The 24,668-nt window shown below is 38.5% G+C and overlaps 1 protein-coding gene across 4 annotated transcripts in view; it reads right to left on the reverse strand.

Moving 5' to 3' along the window:
• LOC149265928 (uncharacterized) overlaps nt 1-24,668 on the reverse strand; it is a 265,831-nt gene that overhangs the window by 219,403 nt on the left and 21,760 nt on the right. For all 4 annotated transcript variants that reach the window (XR_016260101.1, XR_016260102.1, XM_089429840.1 and 1 more), the window contains exon 2: nt 8,714-8,801. Coding sequence is in view for 2 of the 4 variants with exons in the window: in XM_089429840.1 (XP_089285966.1) it covers nt 8,714-8,801 (88 nt within the window). In the remaining 2 variants the exon portion in view is untranslated. The remainder of the gene's footprint in view (nt 1-8,713; nt 8,802-24,668) is intronic.

Raw genomic sequence — 24,668 nt, forward strand, 5'->3', positions numbered from 1 at the left:
TTCCTGCAACTTAGATTTTACTTCATTTTTAGCTACATCTATTGGTTTCCTCCCTCGATCTAATCCTGCCTAAGGGATTTGCCTTTTTTTTGTTGTTCTTGCAGCTTTTGATTTTATATTTATTATATTTATTTCCTTACCAAATTATGGGGTTATGTCTTCTCTTTGTTTATTTCTAGTTCCCAACATATTGCAAGCCATTGCTTTAAAGCTAAGTTACCAGTATTCGGATACGGATACAAATCCACTAGATTTTTTAAAATCCGGGATATGGATACGACGAGGATATGTTAAGTACAAAAAATATAATAATATTTAAAAATAAAAATAAAAACACATTTAGAGATCAAAAATCAAATTCATTTATAAATCACAACATTTAGAACTAAAATCGTTAGATATATTATAAATGTGAAGAGTGAAACATTGAAATGATGCATCCTCCCTCATACAAAAAAGATAATATCATAAATGACAATAGTAAGTACAAAAATGAGATGATCACTCTACTAATATGATAGTGTGCGATAGGTTTAACTACATATCCTCAAATGGATCTATATTCTCTTCTTCTGCACATTGGAACTCTACATCATGAATAGATGATGGGGATCTTGGAATGTAGGAAGCTGCATCAAAAGGCTAGACTAGTGGTGGAACAACATCCTCAAGCAAGTTGAGGTGAGTCATGGCATTCAGTGTCATGTTCAAATCAAAGATCTCATGCTCTGCATCCCACATTTTTCTCGGACCACTTTAACCACCAAACGAAACCTAAAATCTAAAAATCGCATTGCAATTTCCTTGCAGGATCTATTTCCCTTTTGCAGGATTCATTTCCTCAACACGGAATCAGTTCCCACCATGTTTCCAGCAAATCGTGATCCGCCATGTGGTTGTTTCCTGAACAGATCCAAGTGGATCCGGATCGGATCCGCGGATCTTGGACCCCCCTAGTGCTAGATTCGGTAACTTAGCTTTAAAGTTAAAAGAGATCTGGTGTAAGATCAAAGTCTACATAAAGATAATTTTAGTATTATATCTTCTCTTTATTATCTCTCTATTTACCAAAATGAAACACTTAAAAGGAACTCATTTTTCTCTTCTTTTTTAAATTGTTTAACTTTCTCTCTCTTTTCATCCTCGTAAGTATTTGATTTATCTTGCATATAATTCGTCCTTTTATTGTATTTTAATTGCCTTCAAATTTCCTTTTTATTGAATGTTTTATAATTCATTTTCGTTTTGTACTCTACCGCTCCTTTTCAGAAGTCAATAATTCCCCTTCATCAGCTTATTATTCGCATTCTCTTCATCAGCATTAGCTACATTGTTCTCTTTCAATCCACTGTTATCCCCGACGATGAGTGGCATGTTCACTTGAAATGCATAGGAATACTTGACAAATATAATTGACAATAATCAGCATATTTTAATTTCTCATCAACCTACATCTAACAACCCTTTTTTAATTTTAAAACAGTCACATACTTATTTATATGATATTCATAAAAAAAACATTTTCAATTTAAAAAGAAGGGAAACAGAGTGAAAAACTAAACATGAATTTTGATGTTCTCCACTTTACAGGTTTGAAAATAAGTCTATGGTCAAAAAGTCACACATAGGGGGCTGAGGTCACACTTTATGCAACTTATATCGAAATCTCTTATAGTGTGTTGCTTTAATAAACTCTTATCACTGTCTAGACCAATGCCCAAAGGGACATTTCCCAATGCTTCACTATCTTTCAACATATTCAACTCACAATTTCGTTAGTAACTCCTCTTTCAACTAAAGGTAAGTTGCCAAAACTTTAACCACATTGAGCATGCTATTTTATCTTGTCATGACTTCATGTTAATTTCATAAATTATATGTTAAATTTGGCAACTAGGGCCAAACTCCACCTTGGACAGCTCAAATGATGGAGCTGATATTTTTATTGGATTCCTCTTTCTGAGAGGTGTAGAATTGATCTAAAGATCATCTCATTCTGACATGTATAAATGGAATTATGAATTTATTTCTATTATGGACAAATTGTCAAGATCAGCCAGCAAACTTATGTAAGCTCAAAAGCCCAAAATACATACCTCTTCACCCTCAACGTTGCATATAAATAGAAGGAGCATCTACCTCATTTGGACATCATTCATCACTCACATATCTCTCTCTCTCCTCATCTGATTGGGTGTACAGATTTATGGGCAGCCTCTCTCCTCCACAAGTGCGAAGGACAAGTCTTTGATTTTCTGTTTTATGCGTTGACCGAATTGCATAAGTGTTGACCAGCGTTGACCGAGCAGCACTTGACCTTGTTTGACTGTGATTTTTCTTGAAGAAATTTTGTTTGGGCAGGCCGCATTTCTGGGCATCGAAATTGTTATGTAAAAAATTAGTTAGTTATAGTTTATTGGCAAAGGGCATGATCAAAGCTCATGCCCATTCACCAAGAGGCACCTAAGGCAGTATATAGCCAGGGCCTCTCACAAAATGTAATCATCATATATTCAATTATTAATAAAATATTTTATCATGGCCGTCAATAGCTAAAATTGTGCTTCATCTGGTATCAAAGCAGTCGATTCTCCCTAGAATTTTTTGTCCATCCCCTTTTTATTCGGCTTCCTTCACTCATTCAACTCCACTGTCGTGCTTCCACACCCTATCCTTCCGCCGTCCAACTGTGCCACTACACCAGTTCTCCCCCATCACCCGTTGTTCTGTCGTCTTAGCGTCGTCCCCATCACCCTGTTGTTCTGCCGTCTCAGCACCTATCCGCCTTTCGTCGTCATTCCACCTCCAACAGCATAGCTACCACCCGTGGAACATTCAACCACGCCTATCGCACCCGAGTCAAACTTGGTTGAACCTCGTCTTCACCACATCAGATCACCTGCGGCTCCCCGAAGTGTTGCCCGCCCCGTTTCGTTGTCCACTGTCCTCTACACACGTCGTTCCACTGTACGTAATCCTCTGCACACCCGTCCACGATCTTCTTCAGGTCACCCCAAACGCTCCGACGTTTGACCCGTCTTTTCCCACAACGTATTAATTTATATAAACCACAAGAGATTAATGCATATATTATATCGTTTTATTTATAATTGTATATGATATATAATTTATATATATATATATATACATATTATATAGTTTAAAAACTATATGTTGTATAATTTAATTTAATTAAAAAAAATATTATTATTATTATTATTAATTTAAAAAAATAAGTTAATTAATTAAAAAGCTGGCAGACAAATATACACCCCCACAAACTCGTTCAACGTCGTCGATGTCAATGGGCGATTTCGGTAAAAAATTGATTGACTTGGAGAATAGGATTACTAGCCACTCCGATGATTTCAACAAAAAATTAGTCGATCTCGAGAGTAAATTTATCGGGCATTCCGACGATATCAAGAAGCTTCAGGATAAAATAAATCGGATAGAACTACAGCTTGGGCAAAACCAGATCCAATCCGAAATGAATCATTAGACATTAGCATTGTTGAACACCTTGTGTGGAAGGACGAAGGTTACACCTGAACAACTATTCCAAGATGATGGAGGTAATCAAGAGCACAATTCATCAGATTCAACAAAGTCAGCAGATTCTCATGAAAAAGCAGAATCTCCAAAAAAATCAGCCACGCCCCATCAAGGAAATAGTAACACGACTTTTTCAAATAAGCAACTCTGGGATACATTCACCAATCAACACCCTCTTTTCGCTCCACCATTAGCAACATATCAGCGAAAGGCAAAAGTCGAGATGCCTAAATTCGATGGGAACGAAAAATGCAGTGTTGTGTGGTTGAATAAAGCAGAAGAATACTTCGAGATTTACGACATCGACAATGATGACGAAAAGATTAGGCACGCTTCCATGAAAATGGAAGGAGAAGCATATAATTGGTATAAGTGGTGGAAGAAGGCGACAATCGCCATTAGTTGGAAAAAATTTAAAGATGCATTCTTTAAAAGATTCCAAGGTGTAAGGGAAGACGAGTTCTTTTCAACACACATCAAATGACAAAAAGGAAGTGTGGATGAGTACACTCGAGAATGGGAGACCTTAGTAACACAAGTATCTGGGTTATCAGAATCTCATCTAATTCAATCATACATCTCCGGACTTAAAACTCATCTACAAGTAGAACTTGAGCTTCATGACATTATGTCAACAGAAGTAGCAAGACGAAAAGCAAAAAGTATTGAAAAGAAATTTGAACAGATACTGTGGTCAAAACCGGAAAAAGTATATTCGAGACTAAGAATGCCCCAGTCTGTGGATTCAAATAATACAAGATATGTTCCACCACATCGTCATGAAGGTGAAAAATCTAATGTGGAAATACAAAGGATAAAAGAAGGCAAACGCAAGCGTTGTGGCGAGAAGTGGGACCCTAAACATAGGTGTGCTAAAGGAAAAGAATCAAAGAACCTATATAACTGTGAAGCAACTAATGATTCAAACAGTGAGGATTCTGACATAGAAGAAACAGAAGATGCCCCAGAATTCTCTCCAGAATTAGATGACAGAAGTATTCCGCAAGTGTCACTATGTACTATGACAAGTATATCACAACCTCAGACTCTAAAGTTGAAAGGACATATAAAGAAGAACAACGCAGTGGTTCTCATCGACTTTGGTAGCACCCACAATTTTTTAGATGCAAACATGGCAAAGAGACTCAACATTTTCTCATTTCCCTTGGGCCTTACCAAACATGAAGGTGATGGTAGCTGAAGGTAAGAAGATTGAAAAGGTAGGGAAATTCCATAAGGTCAAATTGCAGATTCAAGACTTTAATTTAGAATCTATGTTCTTCACTGTACCATTAGGTGGAGTAGATGTGGTCTTAGGTATCCAATAGCTACGAACTCTAGGCACTTATGCTGCCAACCATCAAGTACATTTCATAAGATTTAACTGGGGAGGGCAGAGATACAAATTACACAGACTCCAAGCACCAGAGAATCAAATTGTATAGTCATCTCAAATGATGAAGATGATTCAAAAAGGAGCACCCGCTTATGTAGTACAATGTCACCAATTAGAAATGTTATCTGCAAATATGATCAATGAAGAGTCACCAAAGGTACAAGATCTAATTCAGAAGCATGAAAAGGTATTTCAAGACCTGCCTATGAAAATGCCTCCTAATAGGGAAATTGAGCATACAATAGAAGTCAAAGCAGGGTCAGACCCCATCAACATCAAGTCGTATCGATATCCACATCACCAAAAGACAGAAATTGAGAGATTAATCCAAGACCTTTTAAAGTGTGGGATCATCTCGAAAAGTAAAAGTCCGTATGTTGCTCCAGTGGTATTGGTAAGGAAGAAGGATGGTTCATTCAGGCTATGCATTGACTATAGAGGATTAAACAAAATAACGATTAAAAACAAATTCCCAATCCCCTTTATCGACGAAATGTTGGATGAGCTACATGGCGCAAAATACTTCTCAAAATTGGACTTAAGGTCAAGCTATTACCAAATCAAAATCAGGTTGGAAGACATACCAAAAACGGCATTCCGAACACACGAAGGTCACTATGAATTTAAAGTAATGTCATTTGGGTTAACCAATGCACCAGCAACGTTCCAAGCCACTATGAACGAATTATTTCGTCCATATCTTAGGAAGTTTGTATTAGTATTCTTTGACGATATTTTAATTTACAGTAAAACTTGGAAGGAGCACTTACAACATCTGGATAAAGTTCTTACACTACTAAAAGAGCATCAGTTCTACGCAAAAAAAATCCAAATGCACCTTTGGAAAGAAAGAAGTAGAATACTTCGGACACATTATATCCCATGAAGGCGTAAAAGTGGACCCTAATAAAATCAAAGCTATAAAGGAATGGACCAAATCGGTTAATGTATCCAAGCTAAGAGGGTTCTTAGGATTGACTGGATATTACCGAAGATTTATTAAAAACTATGCACATATAACTACACCTCTGACAAACCTTTTAAAGAAGAATTCATTTCTATGGGATGAGGAAGCAGGAAGGTATTTTAAAGAACTGAAGGAAGTTATGTCTAATGCCCCAGTATTGGCAACTCCAGATTTCTCTAAACCATTTATCATTGAGTGATGCTTCCGGATTCGGTATAGGCGCAGTGTTAATTCAAGAAGGGCATCCAATAGCTTTTGAAAGCAGGAAGCTCAATAAAAGAGAACGTCTCAAGTCCACATACAACAAGGAAATGCTCACTATTATGCACGCACTGGCTAAGTGGAGGACTATCTTTTGGGAAGTAAGTTCTCCATTCGAACAGACCATAATAGTCTCCAGCACCTCCTTCAACAAAAAAAACTTTCCGAAGAACAACAAAAATGGATTGAAAAAATTACCACCTTTGACATGGAAATACTACATAAATGGGGAAAAGACAATGTAGTAACAGATGCCCTGTCTAGGAAAGACGAAGAACCAACACTACTTGCAGTCTCGGTTGTTGTTCTTGAATGGCTTAATGAGATTCGAAGTGAGTATGCCAAGGATCTAGAAATAATTGCGATAATCCATAACCTTCCAAACAACTCAAAATTTGAATGGAAGAATGATATTCTATGGTACAAATGAAGAATCTATCTGAATGCAAACTCCAAGTTTAAATCCAAGATACTCAAGGAGTCACATGATTCACCGTCAGTCGGACATGTAGGATTCTTTAAAACTTACTACAATGCACGTCAATCCTTCTTTTGGAAGGGGATGAGTCGCGATATTCAAAAGTATGTAGCAGAATGTGACACATGTTAAAGAAATAAAAGTGAAAATATTATGACACCTGGATTACTTTACCCCTTAAACATTCCGAATCAGAAATGGGAAGAAATATCAATGGACTTTATTGATGGATTAACCGTATCTGAAGGCAAGGACAATATTTTCGTAGTGGTTAATAGACTCACCAAATATGCTCACTTTATGGCAATAAAGAAATCAGACTCAGCTAAACAAATCGCTGAAGTATTTTGCAAAAATATATATAAATTACACGGTTTTCCGAAAGTCATTGTGAGTGATATAGATGCCAAATTCAAGGGTAATTTTTGGAAGGAATTGTTCAAAAGCATAGGAACCCACCTAAATATGAGTTCCGCTTATCACCCTCAAACAGATGGACAAACAGAGGTTGTCAATAAATGTTTGGAAGCCTACCTACGTTGTTATGCTACAGAAAAACAAAATAAGTGGGCTCAATGGTTGCATCTCGCTGAGTGGTGGTATAATTCTACTTATCACACGTCAGCAAAAATGACGCCATTCCAAGCTTTGTATGGATATGAACCCCCAAAATGGAAGGATCTAGCTACCGTCCAGACAAATCTACCTGCTGTTAAAAACCAACTAGAAGAAACCCAAAAAATCGTCCAAACCCTAAAAGAAAACTTGAATAATGCAAGGAACCGTATGAAGCAACAAGCAGACCGAAACAGAACCGAAAGAGAATTTGAAGTTGGAGAATGGGTATTTGTCAAGCTCCAGCCATACAAACAGTTGTCCTTGAAACAAAAAGGAAAAAATAAATTGGCACCGAAGTTCTATGGACCATATCAAATCAATAAAAAGATCAGCCAAGTTGCATATAGTTTAAGCCTTCCAGAGAAAAGTCGTGTTCACAACGTCTTCCATGTCTCCTGCCTTAAAAGGGCACTGGGCGACCATCAATCAGCGCAAACAACGCTTCCATCCCTAGATGATGAAGGAAGGGTCATTTTAGAACCAGAAGGTATCTTATCTACTAGAGAAAGGAAGCTTCGATCTTGTACAATCAAGGAATACTTGATCAAGTGGAAGGACTTACCAGAAGAAGAAGCTTCTTGGGAGACTGAAGCGTTTCGTCAACAACATCCATTGTTACGTATGCTTTGAGGACAAAGCATTCTTTTGAGAGGAAGGCAATGTTATGTAAAAAATTAGTTATTTATAGTTTATTAGGCAAAGGGCATGATCCCATTCACCAAGAGGCACCTAAGGCGGTATATAGCCAGGGCCTCTCACAAAATGTAATCATCATATATTCAATTATTAATAAAATATGTTATCATGGCAATAAAATAAAATTGTGTGCTTCAGAAATCAAGGCAATCTGAGCTGTTTTACCAGCATTGACCGAAGGGAAGTTGACCACAGGTTTGACTCTGCCTTGACCGAGTTTGAATGACATTTTCAGGACTGTTTTGGGCTGATTTGGAGGTGTAATTCTGCTGATTTGACCCGCGTTGACTTTATGGTTAGGGCATCGAGTTTGACTGTGATTGGGCTAGTGAATTTTGGATATTGTACTCTCTCTCTGCTGAACTTTTGAAGAATAATAAGAAGAATTGATCAAAGGGTTTATCCATATTGGGGTTTGTCCCTGGCATGCGCCACATCTTGTGTCCTCTTGTCTTGGCTTGTCTTCTATTGTTTTTATTTATGTTCTATCTGCGTTTACTATCATGTTAATGTGATTGCTAACCTAGAACTTGATATTGGGCTAAAAAGAAAAATCTAAGTAAATTGCTCTTAAGCATAGAACATACCATTGTTATCTAAAATTAGCATTATAGGACTTGAGTTCAAGTAAGTTCCAACAAACTTCCACACACTCTCAATCTATGACATAAGACACTTTGAATCGATCTTTGTTAATCAATAATACCATACTACAATGATGAATGAAAACTAATCAATTTACCAATTTGCTTCCAACAATTACGAACTTCTGAATTTTTCATGCAGTTTAAGACCATATGTAAGCCTTTTTCTTCTTCATAGCCGCGTTCCTGTAGAAACCAATTTGTTTCACACATTAGACATGTTAAAGTAAAACAAAAACATGAAAGGTTATGCATAACAATACACAATTGGATTTGAAACAAATGGGCTCCATTAAATTTAAATAGCACAAATAAATCAAAATGAAATAATTCCTTTGGTTATACTCATACTATCATTTACGGAATGCATTCAGTAGTTCATGCCAGATATGTTATCATACTTGAGAAATATGTTTACAGTTCCATCAATATCAATCAATCAAAAGAGATATATTTCTTGCACCCATAATTAAAGTTTCGAAAGGAATGATTAACTTAGAATAGGCATTCATTTATATGTACCATATTTTTGCTTCGAATCATCCATGTCACTAGAACTAATGTCAAACTCGGTACTTCCATGTGTTGTTGACTGTCGTATAAATTTTATTTTGATGACAAAGCTCAGCACCAACCAAATAATAAGACTGTACAAAACGAAACTTACTCCTCCATTCATTCAATTCATTAAATTCAAGAGGATCCAGTTTGTAAATTGTAATACACATAAAGGTGGTCCATTAAGCACATATCTAATATAACCATGCTCTTGGGAAAGACTGCCTAGAGGTAGTTAATTTCTAGATACACATAAACCGTTATTAGATCTTTTACCAATTCTACAAAATGAACATACATTAGCCGCTAGCGTCAACATATTACAGTGCAAGGATGAAAGCCAACTTGGGATCTAACATCAAAAAAACATCTAAGTGGAAAAAGCTCTAAGTGAAACTAACAAACAAACTTTTATTGCAACCTCTCAAACCTTAGTGGCTAATGAACTTAAATAGCAAGCTATCCCACTTGGTTCACTTTCAAACAAAGTTGTCTCAATTAATTACTTAGTAGAGAAATTTATTTGAGAAACAATAATATGTGAAAGGCAAATTTTTGACCCTAGGAATTAGCAGATGTAGTAGGTAAATTGAAGATCCACAGAGCAGACTAAATGCCATGTCGACACCAAAAATGAGTGAATATATAGGTAGAGACAGTCGACATCAACCAGAGTTAGTTTCTCATATTTTCTCAACTCAAATGCACACTAGCAAATATCCAATTGTCCAAGGAATAGCCAAGCTCCATTAGGAGTATTTTCATGTGCAATTCTAGAGGGCCACAAGAACTTGGTGGAAATAATTTGGTCATGTCCAGACAATCGTTGCATAATCAAGGGTTGAGAAATAACTTATCATACTAGTTGAATTTTGTATTTCTAAATGCCAGGTTGGCAATTAAAATTGGAAAAAAAAATAATATGTTATTGTAATTTTAGTTCACTCATATTTTCTCGCGCACATTTGTTGTCTAATGCTGGTGGAAAACTTGTTCGAGGCCACATATAGCTGTTTACATACAGCACCTACATTTGCTTGATCACGTATGAACTATTACATTAATATCCTATGTTGATTGCTTGTATCATGTCATCTCCTATCCTACATTAGGAATCAATGAACATAGAACCTATACCAGAATGATTAAGAATTGCTGTGTGAATTGTGATGAAGATGATCAAAATTCATTTTGGAACCAAAACAGAACATCTATGTTCCTTCAAATTATATAACTAGTAATATAGGAAACTTTATACATATATGCAAGTTCATCCCTGGTAAATGAACATGGCCTACAGGAACTGCAGGTAAAATGAACTATCTATAAAATAGAACAATAATTCTATCCATGGAATATTGCAGTATAAGAACAGGAAGTGACCAAAAAGCAGTGTTATCAGAACCAGTCTAAACCAGCCAGTCCAACCAGTTGGAAGGAAAAACCAGTTCGGACTGACCTCTTGAACTGTTTTTTGGCCGGTTCGGTACCGAACCAGCCATTTTAACCGAACAGTGCAGCACGCGGAGCCTGTCTTTCTTTTTCCCCCTCTTAGCTGGCTCTTGGCCCATAATAATTTCCTAATATTCAAGCCTACAGCCCTACTATTGCTATGCAATTCATGGTAATGTGACATTCTCTATCTTTCATTTTCATCCTTCTACTTGAATTTTTAACATCACCATGAAATGACTCAAGATGTTTGACAGTGGTTCCAACGTCATTGGATTTCATATGTATTATGGAGAAAGTAGAATTTTAGACCCCACTCAAAATCCAACAGAAATAACAATTTTTCAGGATTCGGGGGATTGCAACATTTCCATTGGATTTTGTCATGAACGAGGTTATGGAGCTAGTATTTAATTAAGAACACCATGCCCTCTATGTACCTTCATGTTAGCGGCATTGGTTGTCAAACTCCTCTTTCATGATCCTACTAAAAATGTACTCAACACACAAACAAAATCTTGAATTGGCATGCTAAGCATTTCCTATCTTATTTTAATGCTTAGAGGGTGATATTGATGATGAAGATCCCAATATAGACAAAGATTTTGATGATATGTAGGTATTTATTGTAGCGTGATTTATTTTGGATGTCAGAGGCCATCCACGTCCTGTTTTTTGACATATTTTTGTTTCACAAATGGATTGCACTATAAATGAGAACTTTTGCTTATTTGTATATATATGGCTTGGATTCATATAGATGCACATGAATATATATGTTTTTCTTTATAATTTGAATATTTTATGTGTTTTTGGTAGACCATTTTTTCGTCTAGTTTTTTTACTGATTCCAATCCAATTCTAACGGGTTCTCGGTCTGAGGGGTCTACTGGTTCGATAACCAGTTTGGTTCTGATAACATTGCCAAAAAGGGCTACCAGGATTCTCTCGTTATGCCCAAGGCCAATCACCCTTCTCCCTCTCATTTACATATTTATGTTTATTTGGAAGTTTTCTCTCCAAGTAAAAAATTGAGTAATTTTATTAGAGGATAATAAAATTATACGATCAGAATACCACTAGTAGTATTTTCATCACCCTTGTTGGGTCAAAATTGTTGAGTTTTGTGTAGCATCGGGAGGTATTTCCGCATGTCAAAAGGCCCCCCAAGTCAGCCAAAGCAAATTATGGAAATGAAAATTAAAAATTATTATTTTTGGGCTTCATGTAGGCCCTAAGTGTCAAGTCGGCCCCAGAAATAAATGGGTGTGACCCTTGGTCAAAGTCCACCCCTTTTGACTAATATAAATACGCATGAGACTTCTCCCATTTGACCAATTCATAAATCATCATTCTCTCTTATGTTTTGATCCACACGTGCAAGGAAAAGAGGAGGAAATCTGAAGTTTGACCGAGATCAAGAAGCTGCCATTTGGCCGAATTTGACCTGCTCCTTTTGATCGAAAAATATATTGTGCTTGAACAAAGTTTTGACTGATTTGACTGCAGAGAAAGAGGCAAGTTTGACTGCAGAAGAGGAACACTTTGACCACAGATTTGGGCCACAGTCAACCACAGTTGACCGTAGTTGACCGCAGGACCAAGCTGACCACAAGCCGAAAGTTCAGACTGTTGACCAGCACAAATTTCTCTGATTTTTGGAGGTTTGACCAGCATTGACTAGCTGGCATTTGACCATGTTTGACTGGTATATTGGACTTGGATTTGTGGAACTGATTTCTAGAATTCCCTTGAAATTGTAAGTAATGTTGAAAAACAATTTCTCCTTGGAAGAAAAGTTGTTAGGTTTTCCCAAGGTAATTTTGTTGTCACTATTTTGTTTGGCTGTCTCTTTATGATCTAACTGATTTCATTGCATTACTGTTTAGATTTTGTGTGTATAATTTCTTAATAATAAATGTGACATAAGATAACTTGATTGGAAATCATTGGAAAGTAATTATCAGATCAGAAGATTAGTTTCTACTCTGCACTATTGTAGAAAATTCAACATGGTATCAGAGGTCGGTAAAAAAGCAGCCACTTAAGTCATCCCAATAGACAAATGTTCAACAGCTTGACTATCTCTCAAGTCTCAGAATGGAAGACAAGGAAGCTAGTCTAAAACTAGAGGGAGCTGGGGAGAAAGTCAAAAGTTCTTAGTTTAACTCCTGAGGATTTTAGTTCTCATGTTGGCATCATGTTTGACTATTCTTATATATTGATTGTGGGAATAGACGATCTTGAGATTTCAGGTTTTTTTACTCCCTTACATTTTGACCCTTATTGGTCCTATTCCCAAAGATGTTTGTCTAAACATGTATGCTCCCAGTCTAGCAAAGAAGTATGAAATGGAGGATAAGGTAGAAAAGACTGTTAATGGAGGAGATGCATTGGCATTGGTATCTGTTTTGGAAGAGGCCGAGCTGGAGCTTATCTGTCTTAGGAAGCAGGACAAGTAGATCTCTAGAAGAGACCGAGTATCTTGTCTGTTGGACAAAGTATTTTCTGTCTGTTTGCCAAACAAAAAAGAGGCTGGAAGTGAGGTTCTGTCTATTGTTTGAAGGAAAATGAGGCTGTCGAGATTCTGTTTGTGCCCAGGAGGAGGGTTAAAGCCCTAGAATTGAGCTGAAAAGCCTCAGAGCTGTAAACAGAGGGTCAAATAGCCTCCGACTGAGTGCAGGAGGACCAAGAGGCCTTAGTTGGGAGCAGAGGGGGCCGAAAGGCCTCACACCTGTGAGCAGAAGGGGTTGAAGTGCCTCAGGTCAGATAAGAGACCAGTGTAGGTAAGAATGAGGCCGCCGATCAGAAAGAAGGCGGTTTGCTGAGTATGTAAAGGAGGTAATATTCTATTGATGATAGAACTAAAAGATTGCAGAGGAAGGTCAACCAGAAAGAAGGCAGCATATGGACAACCCTCTGAGATTAAATAATAGTGACGTTGACTATGATCAAAAGGAAGTTCCTTCAAAGCCAAAGGGAGCTGAGGAGAAGCCTCCCTTGTGAAAATTTCAAAAATGGAAATCCTACTGCAGTGATTAATATGATTTCTTCTACTAATTATCTCAGAAATAAGTTATCCATTGTATTCTTACTGCAAATATCGAAACATATTCTACTGCAGCCTTCACAATTAAAACATTGCAGAAGGTAAATGTAAATAAAATGCTGGCAAATATACAAACACAATGACACAGTTATTTTTGGACAATTGTCCCCAGAAAAACCCAATGCAGGAAAGCCGATGCAGCAAATGAGGGTTTTATTATTCTTCAACAGAAATCAACATGTACAAATTACACCCAGCAGTATAGAACAAGGCTTTCTAAGAAATATTTACAGACGTTCTTGAACAAGTATCTGACCCGAGAGAGAGGTTCCTCCACCCTCTGCGTCTCTCTGACTTGCCCAGCATCACTTTCTCTGGCCTCTGGACTAGCCTACGCAATGCCACGTCACTCAAGCCAATGCTGCCTCTCCTAGTGTCAACCTACCTAGCGCTGTCACTTCTATTGCTCTGCGTCTTCGTCCCTGTTTCCCTGAGTAATGTTGAACCCCTCTATCTCTCCTCCACCTGCAACTCTCCCTCTGAATCGATTTTCTCTTGCCGAACTTCGACCAGTGAGAAAATCGATTTTACTTGGGCAATTGAGTATCTGTGTAGTGTATTTTCCAAATGACCCTGAAGCCCCTTCTTATATCTTCCTGTTGGGCAACCAACGGCCTAGATTAAATCATAATCAAAGGCTCAGATCGTTTTGACTTGATCTATGGCCTTTCCTAGAAATTTCACCCCTTATTAGATTAATACCCATTAATATTTTAATTTTACTAAGTTTACACTTAGGAAACCCATTAAAAATATTAATTATTTTAATAAAATCACTTTTGGGTGGAATTTCCCAAAACACATGTTGGGTTCTTTGGAATACATGTGTTCAAGCCTCCCTGCAAAATTTGAGGCCTCGAGCACATCCAATGTTACCCCAAATCAACACTCTCTCTTAGCGAGGAATGTGCTCTAGCAATATACTGCTATTGCATACTGCTCTGACTCTGAAGCATCGTCCTCTGCTCTGTTGATATCTGACATGTTGTCCACCAACCACTGTGTTGTCGCTGCAACTGTACTACTGCCTTTGACACTGCCACTGTCAATGCTACATCTGTACTACAGCTCCCTCTGAATTGTTGCATTTGTGTTGTTGTTGGCACTGCCACTGCTAACAGTCCCTGCATTGCAACCTGCTACTACTACTGAAACAAATTTTCAACCATACCCAACTACTTTCCGAACTGAGTAAACTTAGCTCTTCCGAGAGCCTTTGTGAGTATATCGGCCACCTGCTCTCCTATGGGAACATATTGTAGTTGTATTGCCCATGTTGAACACAGTCTCTGATAAAGTGACAACGGATATCTATATGTTTCGACCGATCACGAAATACTGGATTCTCAAAGAGTTTGATGCAACTCTGGTTATCACAGTAAACCTTAGTCGCCTCCATCCTTTTTCTGAATAGGCTCACAAGAAATTTTTTGAGCCATATGGCTTCGCACGTAGCTATGTTGGCTGCTATGTATTTTACTTCTACTGAACTCATTGCTACTGATTTTCGCTTCCTGTTGCACCAAGATATCATCCCTAATCCAACACTGAAGCAGTACCCTAAGGTACTTTTATGGTCTACTGAATTACCTACCTAATCTGCATTGGTGGACCCATTCAAGCTGATATCCTACCCTCTAGAGTACTTCAACCCATATCCAATTGTTCCCTGTACAAACCTAAGTATGTGTCTTGCTACTGCCCAATGCACCATTTTTGGTTCCACCATGAACTGACTAAGAGTGTTGACAGCAAAACAAATGTCTGGCCTAGTGTTGACCAAATACATAAGCGACCCAATAAGTTGTCTGTACAAGGTGGGATCTACTTCTTTATCCTCTGATGCATCTATTTTCTTTCAGTTGGGAGTAGCCATGGGTCGGCAATCTTGCATTCTGAATCTTTTCTTTGTAGCATACCTCCCTTGTCCCAGGAAGATCTCTCCATTCTTCTACCAAACTTCCAACCCCAGAAAATAATGCATCAATCCCAAGTCCTTCATGTCGAATTTGACTTCAAGATTCTTCTTGCAGTCTTGGATGAGCCTAGATGATCCAGTTAGGAACAGGTCATCTACATATAGTACTAGAATAAGTGGCTCATTCTCTACCAGTAAATAGTAGAGATTGGGATCAACATCACTCTTGAAAAATCCCAACTGCTACAAGTAACTATCAATTCGACCATACCATACTCTAGGTGTCTGCTTGAGCCCATACAGGGCTTTCTTTAACCTGCAAACATGAAACTTCTTCTCATGAGTTTCGAAGCCTTCGGGTTGTTCTATATACACTTCTTCTTCTATCACTTCGTTTAAGAATGTTGTCTTGACATCCATCTGGTGAATCTCCCATCCCATTTGAGTTGCTAGGGATATAACAAATCTGATAGAGGTGTAACGAGCAACTGGGGTGAAGGTCTCTTCATAGTCTATCCCTTCTTTCTGAGCATACCCCTTTGCTATGAACCTTGCCTTGTACTTCTCTATGATGTCGTCTGCAGCATACTTGATCTTGTAGATCCATCGTGATCCTACAACTGATCTATTTTTTGGTCTACGTACTACTTCCCAGATATCATTTGTCATGATGGAGTTGTACTCTTCCACCATGGCATCCACCCATACTTGGTGTTGAACAGCTTCCTAAAAGCTAGAAGGTTCTCCAATCTGAGCTATCAATGCTTGGTATCTATCTAGTTGTCTACGTTGCCTCTTCTCGGCTCTAGGAGCTCCAACAAACTCCTCTGCGTCCCCCGGCGTCTGTCGCACCTCTTTGCTCGTTCTACCACTGGAGGTGGGAGGCTCAACCAACTCTTCCTCTTGATCCTGTTGTTTCATCCGTTGAGAAGCATCTACATTTCCTCCCTCTAAGGAAATACTAGTACTGGTCACTATACTCAACCCAGGTGTCTGCTCTCCTATCTGTCCTTCTTGTTGCCCTGCTGCTCTTGGACTAACGGAACATCTCCTCACTGATCTTCTGCAGGCATTTCATGAAATTTCCTGAAAGCTCTATCTTCCATGAACTTTGCATCCCGTCTTACTACAATCTTCCTACTGCTTGGAACGTAGATTCTATATGCCTTTGAGGTCTCGTTGTATCCTACGAGATATCCCTTCTCTGCAGTCTGATCTAGTTTGTTGCGCTTCTCGTCTGGAATGTGGAAATAAGCCACGCTCCCGAATATCCTAAGATGACTAACTTCCGACTTCTTCCCTGTGAATACTCCTTCAAGCGTTCTCTTCCCCAATGCTCTGTAAGGAGTTCTATTCTAGATATATATTGTCGTGTTGCAAGCTTCTGCACATAGATACTTAGGTAGATCCTAATCATACAACATGTTTTGGCTGCCCCAACAATAGTTTGGTTCTTCCGTTCTACCACTCCATTCTGCTCCGGATTATATGGAGTTGTCCACTCTCTTTTGATGCCCTCCTTTGTGCAGAAATTTGTGAAATCTTTGTCTGTATATTCTCCGCTATTATCTAAACGCAATACCTTTATCTTTTTCCCTGTCATATTTTCAACAAGAGCCTTAAACTCTCGGCAATGATCAAAAACCTCATCCTTGGTCTTTAAGAAATAGATCCAAGTTTTTCTGGAGTGATCATCGATAAAAGTGACGAATTATTCGCCACCAACAAGAGCCCTTGTGGACATAGGACCGCAGATATCTGAGTATTTTAATCCTAATACATCCTTTTCTCTATTGTTACTTCTAGAAAAAGGTTGCTTTAACATACTTTCCTAGCACACATCCTCTGCACAAGTCATCATGTTCACTACTTAGGACTGGTACCCCTGTAACAGTTTCTCTGAGCATCCTCAATGCTCCATGGTGTAAGTGCCCCATTTGCCTGTGCCATAATTCATTTCGCTCCTTCTCACCATTATAGTTGCTTCCTATCAGTGCCATTGGCGATTCAAGCTACAACCTACACAACTTGTTGCTTTCAACCCCAATTTGCTTTTTCTTCTTCCAACTTGGATGCTTAATGTATACTTTCTTCCCGATGAAGTATACATCATATCCCTTCTCCTGTAACTTGGACACTGAAATTAAATTCATCCTAATCCTGGCACATGCAGAACATTGGTGGCTCTGATGTTGGTCCCTGCTTCTGTTTGAAACACTATGGTGCCTCTCCCTATTGGAGTACATTTCGTTATGTTTCCCATAGTTATTTGGAATTCCATCTATTCGTCTTGATAGCTCAAGAAATGTTTTCGTACTCCAGTCATATGAGTTGAAGCCCCGCTATCAATGTACCAAACATCCGCTGATGCTAAATTAGCTAGGCATGTGAATTCTTCATCTAATCTGGTAGATAAATCTGAGACACTTTGAGTATCCATATTGTGCCAATTTTTTACGCCAACATATCCCAGCAACTGCTGTAGGAAAAACTGCATCCCACCTGAAACAATCCTCCTTGATGAATCTTCTGTTGCGCTGTCCCTTCTACCACTGATAAATTTCGATTGGAAAAGACTTACTTCTCTGTCGGCTCACTCAAAGAGAGCTTTCCCACGAAATCCAATCTCTTTGGTTTGAATTGTGCAATTCTCTGGGAGATTCGAATTTCTGCCCTTGCAGGAATTTCGGATTCCCTTCTTTTCTCAACGTTGGACCCTCCGGCTTCTCTATTCTGCTTCCCTGTAGCTCTGATACCATGTGAAAATTTCAAAAATGGAAATCCTACTGCAGTGATTAATATGATTTATTCTACTTATTACCTCATAAATAAGTTATCTATTGTATTCTTACTGCAAATATCGAAACATATTCTACTGCAACCTTCACAATTAAAACATTGCAGAAAGTAAATGTAAATAAAATGCTAGCACATATACAAACACAATGACACAGTTATTTTTGGACAATTGTGCCTGAAAAAACCCAATGCGGGAAAACCAGTGCAGCAGATGAGGGTTTTATTATTTTTCAGCAAAAATCAACATGTACAAGTTACACCCAGCAGTATAAAACAAGGCTTTCTGAGAAAAATTTGCAGGCGTTCTTGAACAAGTATCTGACCTGAGAAAGAAGTTCCTCCAACCTTTGCGTCTCTCCGGCTTGCCCAGCGTCACTTTCTCTGGCCTCTGGACTGGCCTGCACAATGCCTGCATCACTCAAGCTGGCGTTGCCTCTCCCAGCGTCAACCTGCCCAGCGTTGTCCCTTCTACTGCTCTGCGTCTTCGTCCATGTCTCCCTAACTGATGTTGAACCCTCTTATCTCTCCTCCACCTGCAACTCTCCCTCTAAATCAAGTTTCTCTTGCCGAACTTCGACCAGTGAGAAAATCGATTTTACTTGGGCCACTGAGTATCTGCCTGGTGTATTTTCCAAATGACCCTCAAGCCCCTTCTTATATCTTCATGTTGTGCATCTAACGGCCTAGATTAAATCATAATCAAAGGCTCAGATTGTTTTGACTTGATCTGTGGCTTTTTTTAGAAGTTTCACCCCTGATTAGATTAATAACCATTAATATTTTAATTTTCCTAAGTTTAGACTTAGGAACCCCATTAAAAATATTAATTATTTTAATAAAATCACTTTTGGGTGGAATTTCCCAAAACGCTTTATGGGTTCTTTGGAATACATGTGCTCAAGCCTCCCTGCAAAATTTGAGGCCTAGAGCACATTCGATGCTACCCCAAATCAACATCCCTCACCTACCTTTATATAAGAAAGGAGATTCTCATGTTCACAAGTTATTACCTATATCACAAACTTAATGTGATTATCCTTACTTACAAATGGTCAATGTTCTTCAAAGGTTCAAAATGTTGTGACGACATCTTGTGATGAATTAGAGACAAATTTCTTTCAAAAGACAATGATTGATTTTGTGGCTATAGCGGGTAAAATTTGCACATGACAAGTTTGATAAAATTGCGAAGGGTATCGATAGGTGTCCTTATGCTTGTGTGGTACAAAAGATGGAAGACTTAGGGTTTGTAAGACTTTGAGTACTAAAAGAAGGTACGACAACATATGGAATGACTTGGTTTTGAATCAGATTGATACTAGCTTGTTGATGAACCTTTGGTGTGGCTAGATAGCTCAATGAATGGCTTGCTAAGCCTAATCCATAGAATGAAGAAACCCTAGCCCCTACAGACCATGCAAGGAAGGGAAAAAGCATCAGCAACTGATGTTTAGGACGAGGAGATTCCAGATGGACTTCATTGATTTCAACAAGGAGGCAACGATAAAGAGATAGGTACTTCATATCTTTCCCCCTTGATTATTGTCATTTTTCTTGGTCAGCCTCTTGTCTTTGTAATTTTTTCTTGGTTATAATTGTTTCTTTGATGGCCTCCTAAATGAGGTTTGCAGATACATCATGAAGGTTGCCAAACCAATGATTCTAGCAGCATCAGCAAAAACAAAGCAATGTTTGTGACAAGAGGGTTCTCCTAGTAAGAGGGAGCAACTACAACAAAAGGACTTGCTTACAGCTTTAGCAGAAGGAATTGCTTGCATAGAGGGAGCAACAGTGGCAAGAGTATTTGCTTCCGTAATAGAGGGAGCAGCCAGAACTACCACAAGAAACCTTAATTCAGTGTCAGAAGGAGTTCGGCCTCAGAGATCCAAAAGAAGGATTCTGGCAGATACACTATTTCTTGGGATTGGAGATTCAAATTTGGAGAACCCCGCAATGTATAGGCAGATGATTAGAATCATGAAGTACCTGGTTAACACTGGGCCAAAAATTTCCTTTGCAGTGAACATCTTATCATGGATAACATCAAAGCATGTGGTACCATGTGGTACCTATGTTGTACAACTGGATGTGATCTAAGATATGTCTCATGAAGTGAAGTGATGAATATCACAAGTCATGAAGCAATGAGGCTTCAGAAGCCATAAGGACATGGCCAGGTCACTTCATCCGAGACATGATGCAAAGAGGAGCAGAAGAGCTCTAATACACACCCATAAATGAGTAGATTGTGGACAAATACGAGCTTAGTTTGATGTTGAATGTCTCCCTCATTGGAAGGGAATGATGAGGTCTTTGCAGGATTGGGTTGACCATCTCCTAAAGCAATAAAGGACTTTGACTAAGAGGAGATGAATACATTCAACTTTTAAGCAAAAAGGACTTGGCTTGATCATAAAGGACTTGTTGAAAAGTGTAGCGAAGAAGGTCTTCTTCTTGACTTGTGCCTTCATCAAGAAAGACTTCAATGTGTTCTTCTTTTGTCAAGTACGAGTTCATGGAAAAGGACGAGTTAGTTTGTTCATGTGCTAGTTGGAGGCTCAGTTATGTGGCTATCCAAGTGCGAGTTCAGAATTAGAAGGGAACAAGTTGAAGAGCTTCAGTCTTGATTGAAGCAAGGGCATGTTGAACTAAGAGTTGACTTAGTTAATAAGTCAAACTCAACTTGTGTTCTAAAATTGTATTTGCCATATATAGCATGATTGAATAGTATAAAAGGAGGATGAAGGCTCAAAATTCAATTAGTGTTTTGGTGTGTGCACAAGGTTGTGAGACAAGACAATGGAGAACAAGTTTGTGTGAGAGCTTGTTGTAGGAACAGTTTATCAAGGAGGAGACTATACACAGATCAAATCAAAGAATTTCCTTGTTGTTGTGCGCTAATATTTAGGAGCAAAATTCCTAAACAATAGGAGCCTATCCTGCGCTACAAAATAGGGAGAAACAGCACAAGGAAAGAGGAGCTAGATCGGGTGTGTTTGCAGGGAATTTCATGCTTAAGTGTTAGCAATGAGAACAAGTTTGTTCTTTAATGAAATGGTGTTGCCTTATAAAGAGATCAATCACTCAAATTTTTGTTAATAAAATTCCATAGCAAAGCATAGGGTTTTCCCAGTTAGGTTCCCTAGAAAAACATTGTGTTACTGTGTGTGACTGGTTCTTTATCTCCATTTCTATTCCATTGCTTATTTAGTAGAGAAAATTTGTGTCTTAGTGAATAGAAGTTGTTTTAGATTGTTCATCATAGTAGTTACGAAATTTCAAGGAAATTCTACATGGTATCAGAGAAAAGAATAGTGTAAAGATCAACACACAGAGGAGCAGGCAATTTGGTTAAGAAGTTACCATGGTTCTACAATCTAGAACGCGACTTAGGAGAGGCCTATAATACCTTAGATCCAAGATAGTTAGGACCGCGAATCTTTGATGGTATAGGTTAGGCCAAAAGGTCTGCTTAGGTGTAGAAAAAGGCCTACGTAGACTTAAGTGAGAGCGAGTAGGAAAGGGGTCTCTTAAGGTGTTCTTCAAGAGAAGAGAGATAGTCCGCAGGCCTGAAGGTGTTGACCGAAAGTCTAGAACGTGTTTAGACACATGGTCGAGTCAAGGAGGTCTATGGCAATTGTTGTTTTGAGCGCCCTAGATAAACATTCCTTAGTTGCATTAAGGAGTTGTGAGTGGGTTGATTGGAAAGCCCTAAGAAAGGTGACAAGGAATATACTTGCCACTATGTGAGGGTAGCTTAATCAAACCCTAAGTTCATTAACTTTGGTGGAGCAGAATTGATTAGTGAGGGCAATTTTTTTTAGAGAGCGGAGCAGTCCCTTGGATAACAGTATGGCATTCATAGGAATGAGGTCCGATCACAGTCTAGAGGGAGCCTTGAATTTCTGTGCATGGAAGGAGTGAATCTCTATAGTGCTAGAAGACAATGGGATGGGAGGGTTTATCAAGAAGGCAATAGTGCCACCTCAAGATTCCCAACAATTGGCCCAGCATACTAAGTATGACACCAAGGTGAAGAGGATCATTCTAAATAGGGTCAAAGATCATATCATTCCTCATCTCCAAGAGAAGAAGACAGCGTTCGAGATGGTTAAAGCCATCTTAGATCTGTTTCAAGGTACCAGTGATGCCAAGAAGCTTACTCTTAAGGAGAAGCTAGGAAGTATTCAGATGAGCAAGGATGAGCTCATCGTCACATATATTTCTAAGTTCACTCAGGTTCGAGATGAGCTAGGTGGTGTGGGTGTCACTGTGCCAGAGCAAGACCTTGTGAGTTTTACATTACTAGGACCTAAGTCACCACGTTCGTGTTCGTGTTCGAGTTCAACGACCTTGAAATTCGAATAAAGTTCAGCACCTAAAATTTTGCCGATAAAGTTCGATATAAAATTCGACATATAGAAATTTGAAAAACATATGTATATATATGTATATATAAAATCAATTTAAAGTCAATTTTCAAAGTCCATAATGCACATTGCAAACACATAGGATTATTGCTCAAACATTTAAATCATTTTCACATATAATTTTATAAACCATGAAAGCAAGTACCAATAAAGAACCAACTTCCATACATAGTAAACAAGGTGAGAAATTCATCAAACATTCGCACCCATATCAAATTCAACAAAACCATGGGTCATATCATATTTCCTTATTGAAAAACAATCTCATAAAAAAATATTCAAAATATATAAACTCTACAGTTTAAAGTAGCTTGGTAGTTTTATAAAAATGTTCATGCAAAAAGTAAACTAGAAGTCTAAAACGGGAACACAAGTTTTATTCTTGATGTTCCTCTAGCCCACTTGTTATATCAAAAAAGTTCTATAACATCAAGAGCAGTAGGAGCTGTGAATCCGCTAGATGCTTCAGTATCAGATTCATCACTCAATTCCTTGTCAATGTCACTATCAATGTAAAAATCAACTTCATCCCTTGATGCATTTGAAACAGGATTGATCCACGGAGTAGAGGAATTGGATGACTCTTTAGCCACATTTTTCAAAGCCAACTGCAAGTTTCTACGAACATAAACAAGATCTTCTAATCTTCCAGATAACAATCTATTTCTTTTCTTGGAATGTTATGCAACCAACTCACAAAATAGAAGAAAAGATAGATCAACACCTTAAAAATCAACCTCTTCGAGGAGGCAACCTCCTTTACATTACACAAATGAACAATTCTTCGATGATACAAATGACAAAACCTCCTTTCTATATATAGGAGTCTAAGGGATCACAATATAATCAAAGCCGACATAACAATAATAATACAAGGGCACAACAAGAACAGTAGTGGGCTTCTATGGGGCACAATAATAACAATATGGGCACAATTGGGGCACAACAATAACAATAAGGGCTACAATGACAATAGTAATGGGGGAATCACTAGTATTATAAGGACCTAACATGCCCCTCTCCTTCAAAAAGTGTTATCCTCAACGCTTGAGTACTTCTTGTTGATTTGGGGTAGCATCGGATGTGCTCTAGCCATGAAAATGGGTGGAGAGGATAAAGCACATGAGGTCTCCAAGACCCATAAAGAGTTTACGCAGATTCTAACCGATTTGGGAGATATTAAAATAATTAATATTTTTAATGGAGTTTTAGGAAAAATAAAATATTAATGGAAATTAATATAAAACTGGGTTAGAAGGTTCCAAAAGTCATGGATCAAGCCAGATCTAATCTTAGCCGTTGATTAGAGATTTAATCTCGGTCGTTGAAAGACAAACGACAAAAGTATAAGAAGAGGCTTGAGGGTCAGTTGGAGAACACACCAGAGTGATCAATCATTCATTTTGCTAGAGCGAGGTTGCTAAGCAAAAGTGAATCAGTGATTAGCAACGAGGGGCAGTGAGTATTGGGCAGAGAGGCAGAGACTAGCGTAGAAGCAAAGAGCGAGAGCAACAGCCAGAGCAGGCCACGCAAAGCCCAGCAGAGACAGTGCAGAGCCCAGAGGGACTGCATCATCCACGCAGAAGGAAGAAGGAGTGATGCAGAGGGTCCCAGAGGCTGCACAGTGCCTCAAAGGGCTGACACAGAGGGTCCTGGGGCTGACGCAGTGCAGCAGGAGGCTGACACAAAGACCAGAAGGGCCAGCGCTGAGCTTCAGAGTCACTGGAGAGTGTTTCATAGGACAGGTTTTTCTGAATTCTTGTTTCCGAATAGAGAGGTATTGTTGC

This window comes from Pinus tabuliformis, chromosome 6, assembly GCF_031772625.1.
Source record: "Pinus tabuliformis cultivar Carrire ecotype Pingquan chromosome 6, CPIR1, whole genome shotgun sequence".
NCBI lineage: Eukaryota > Viridiplantae > Streptophyta > Pinopsida > Pinales > Pinaceae > Pinus > Pinus tabuliformis.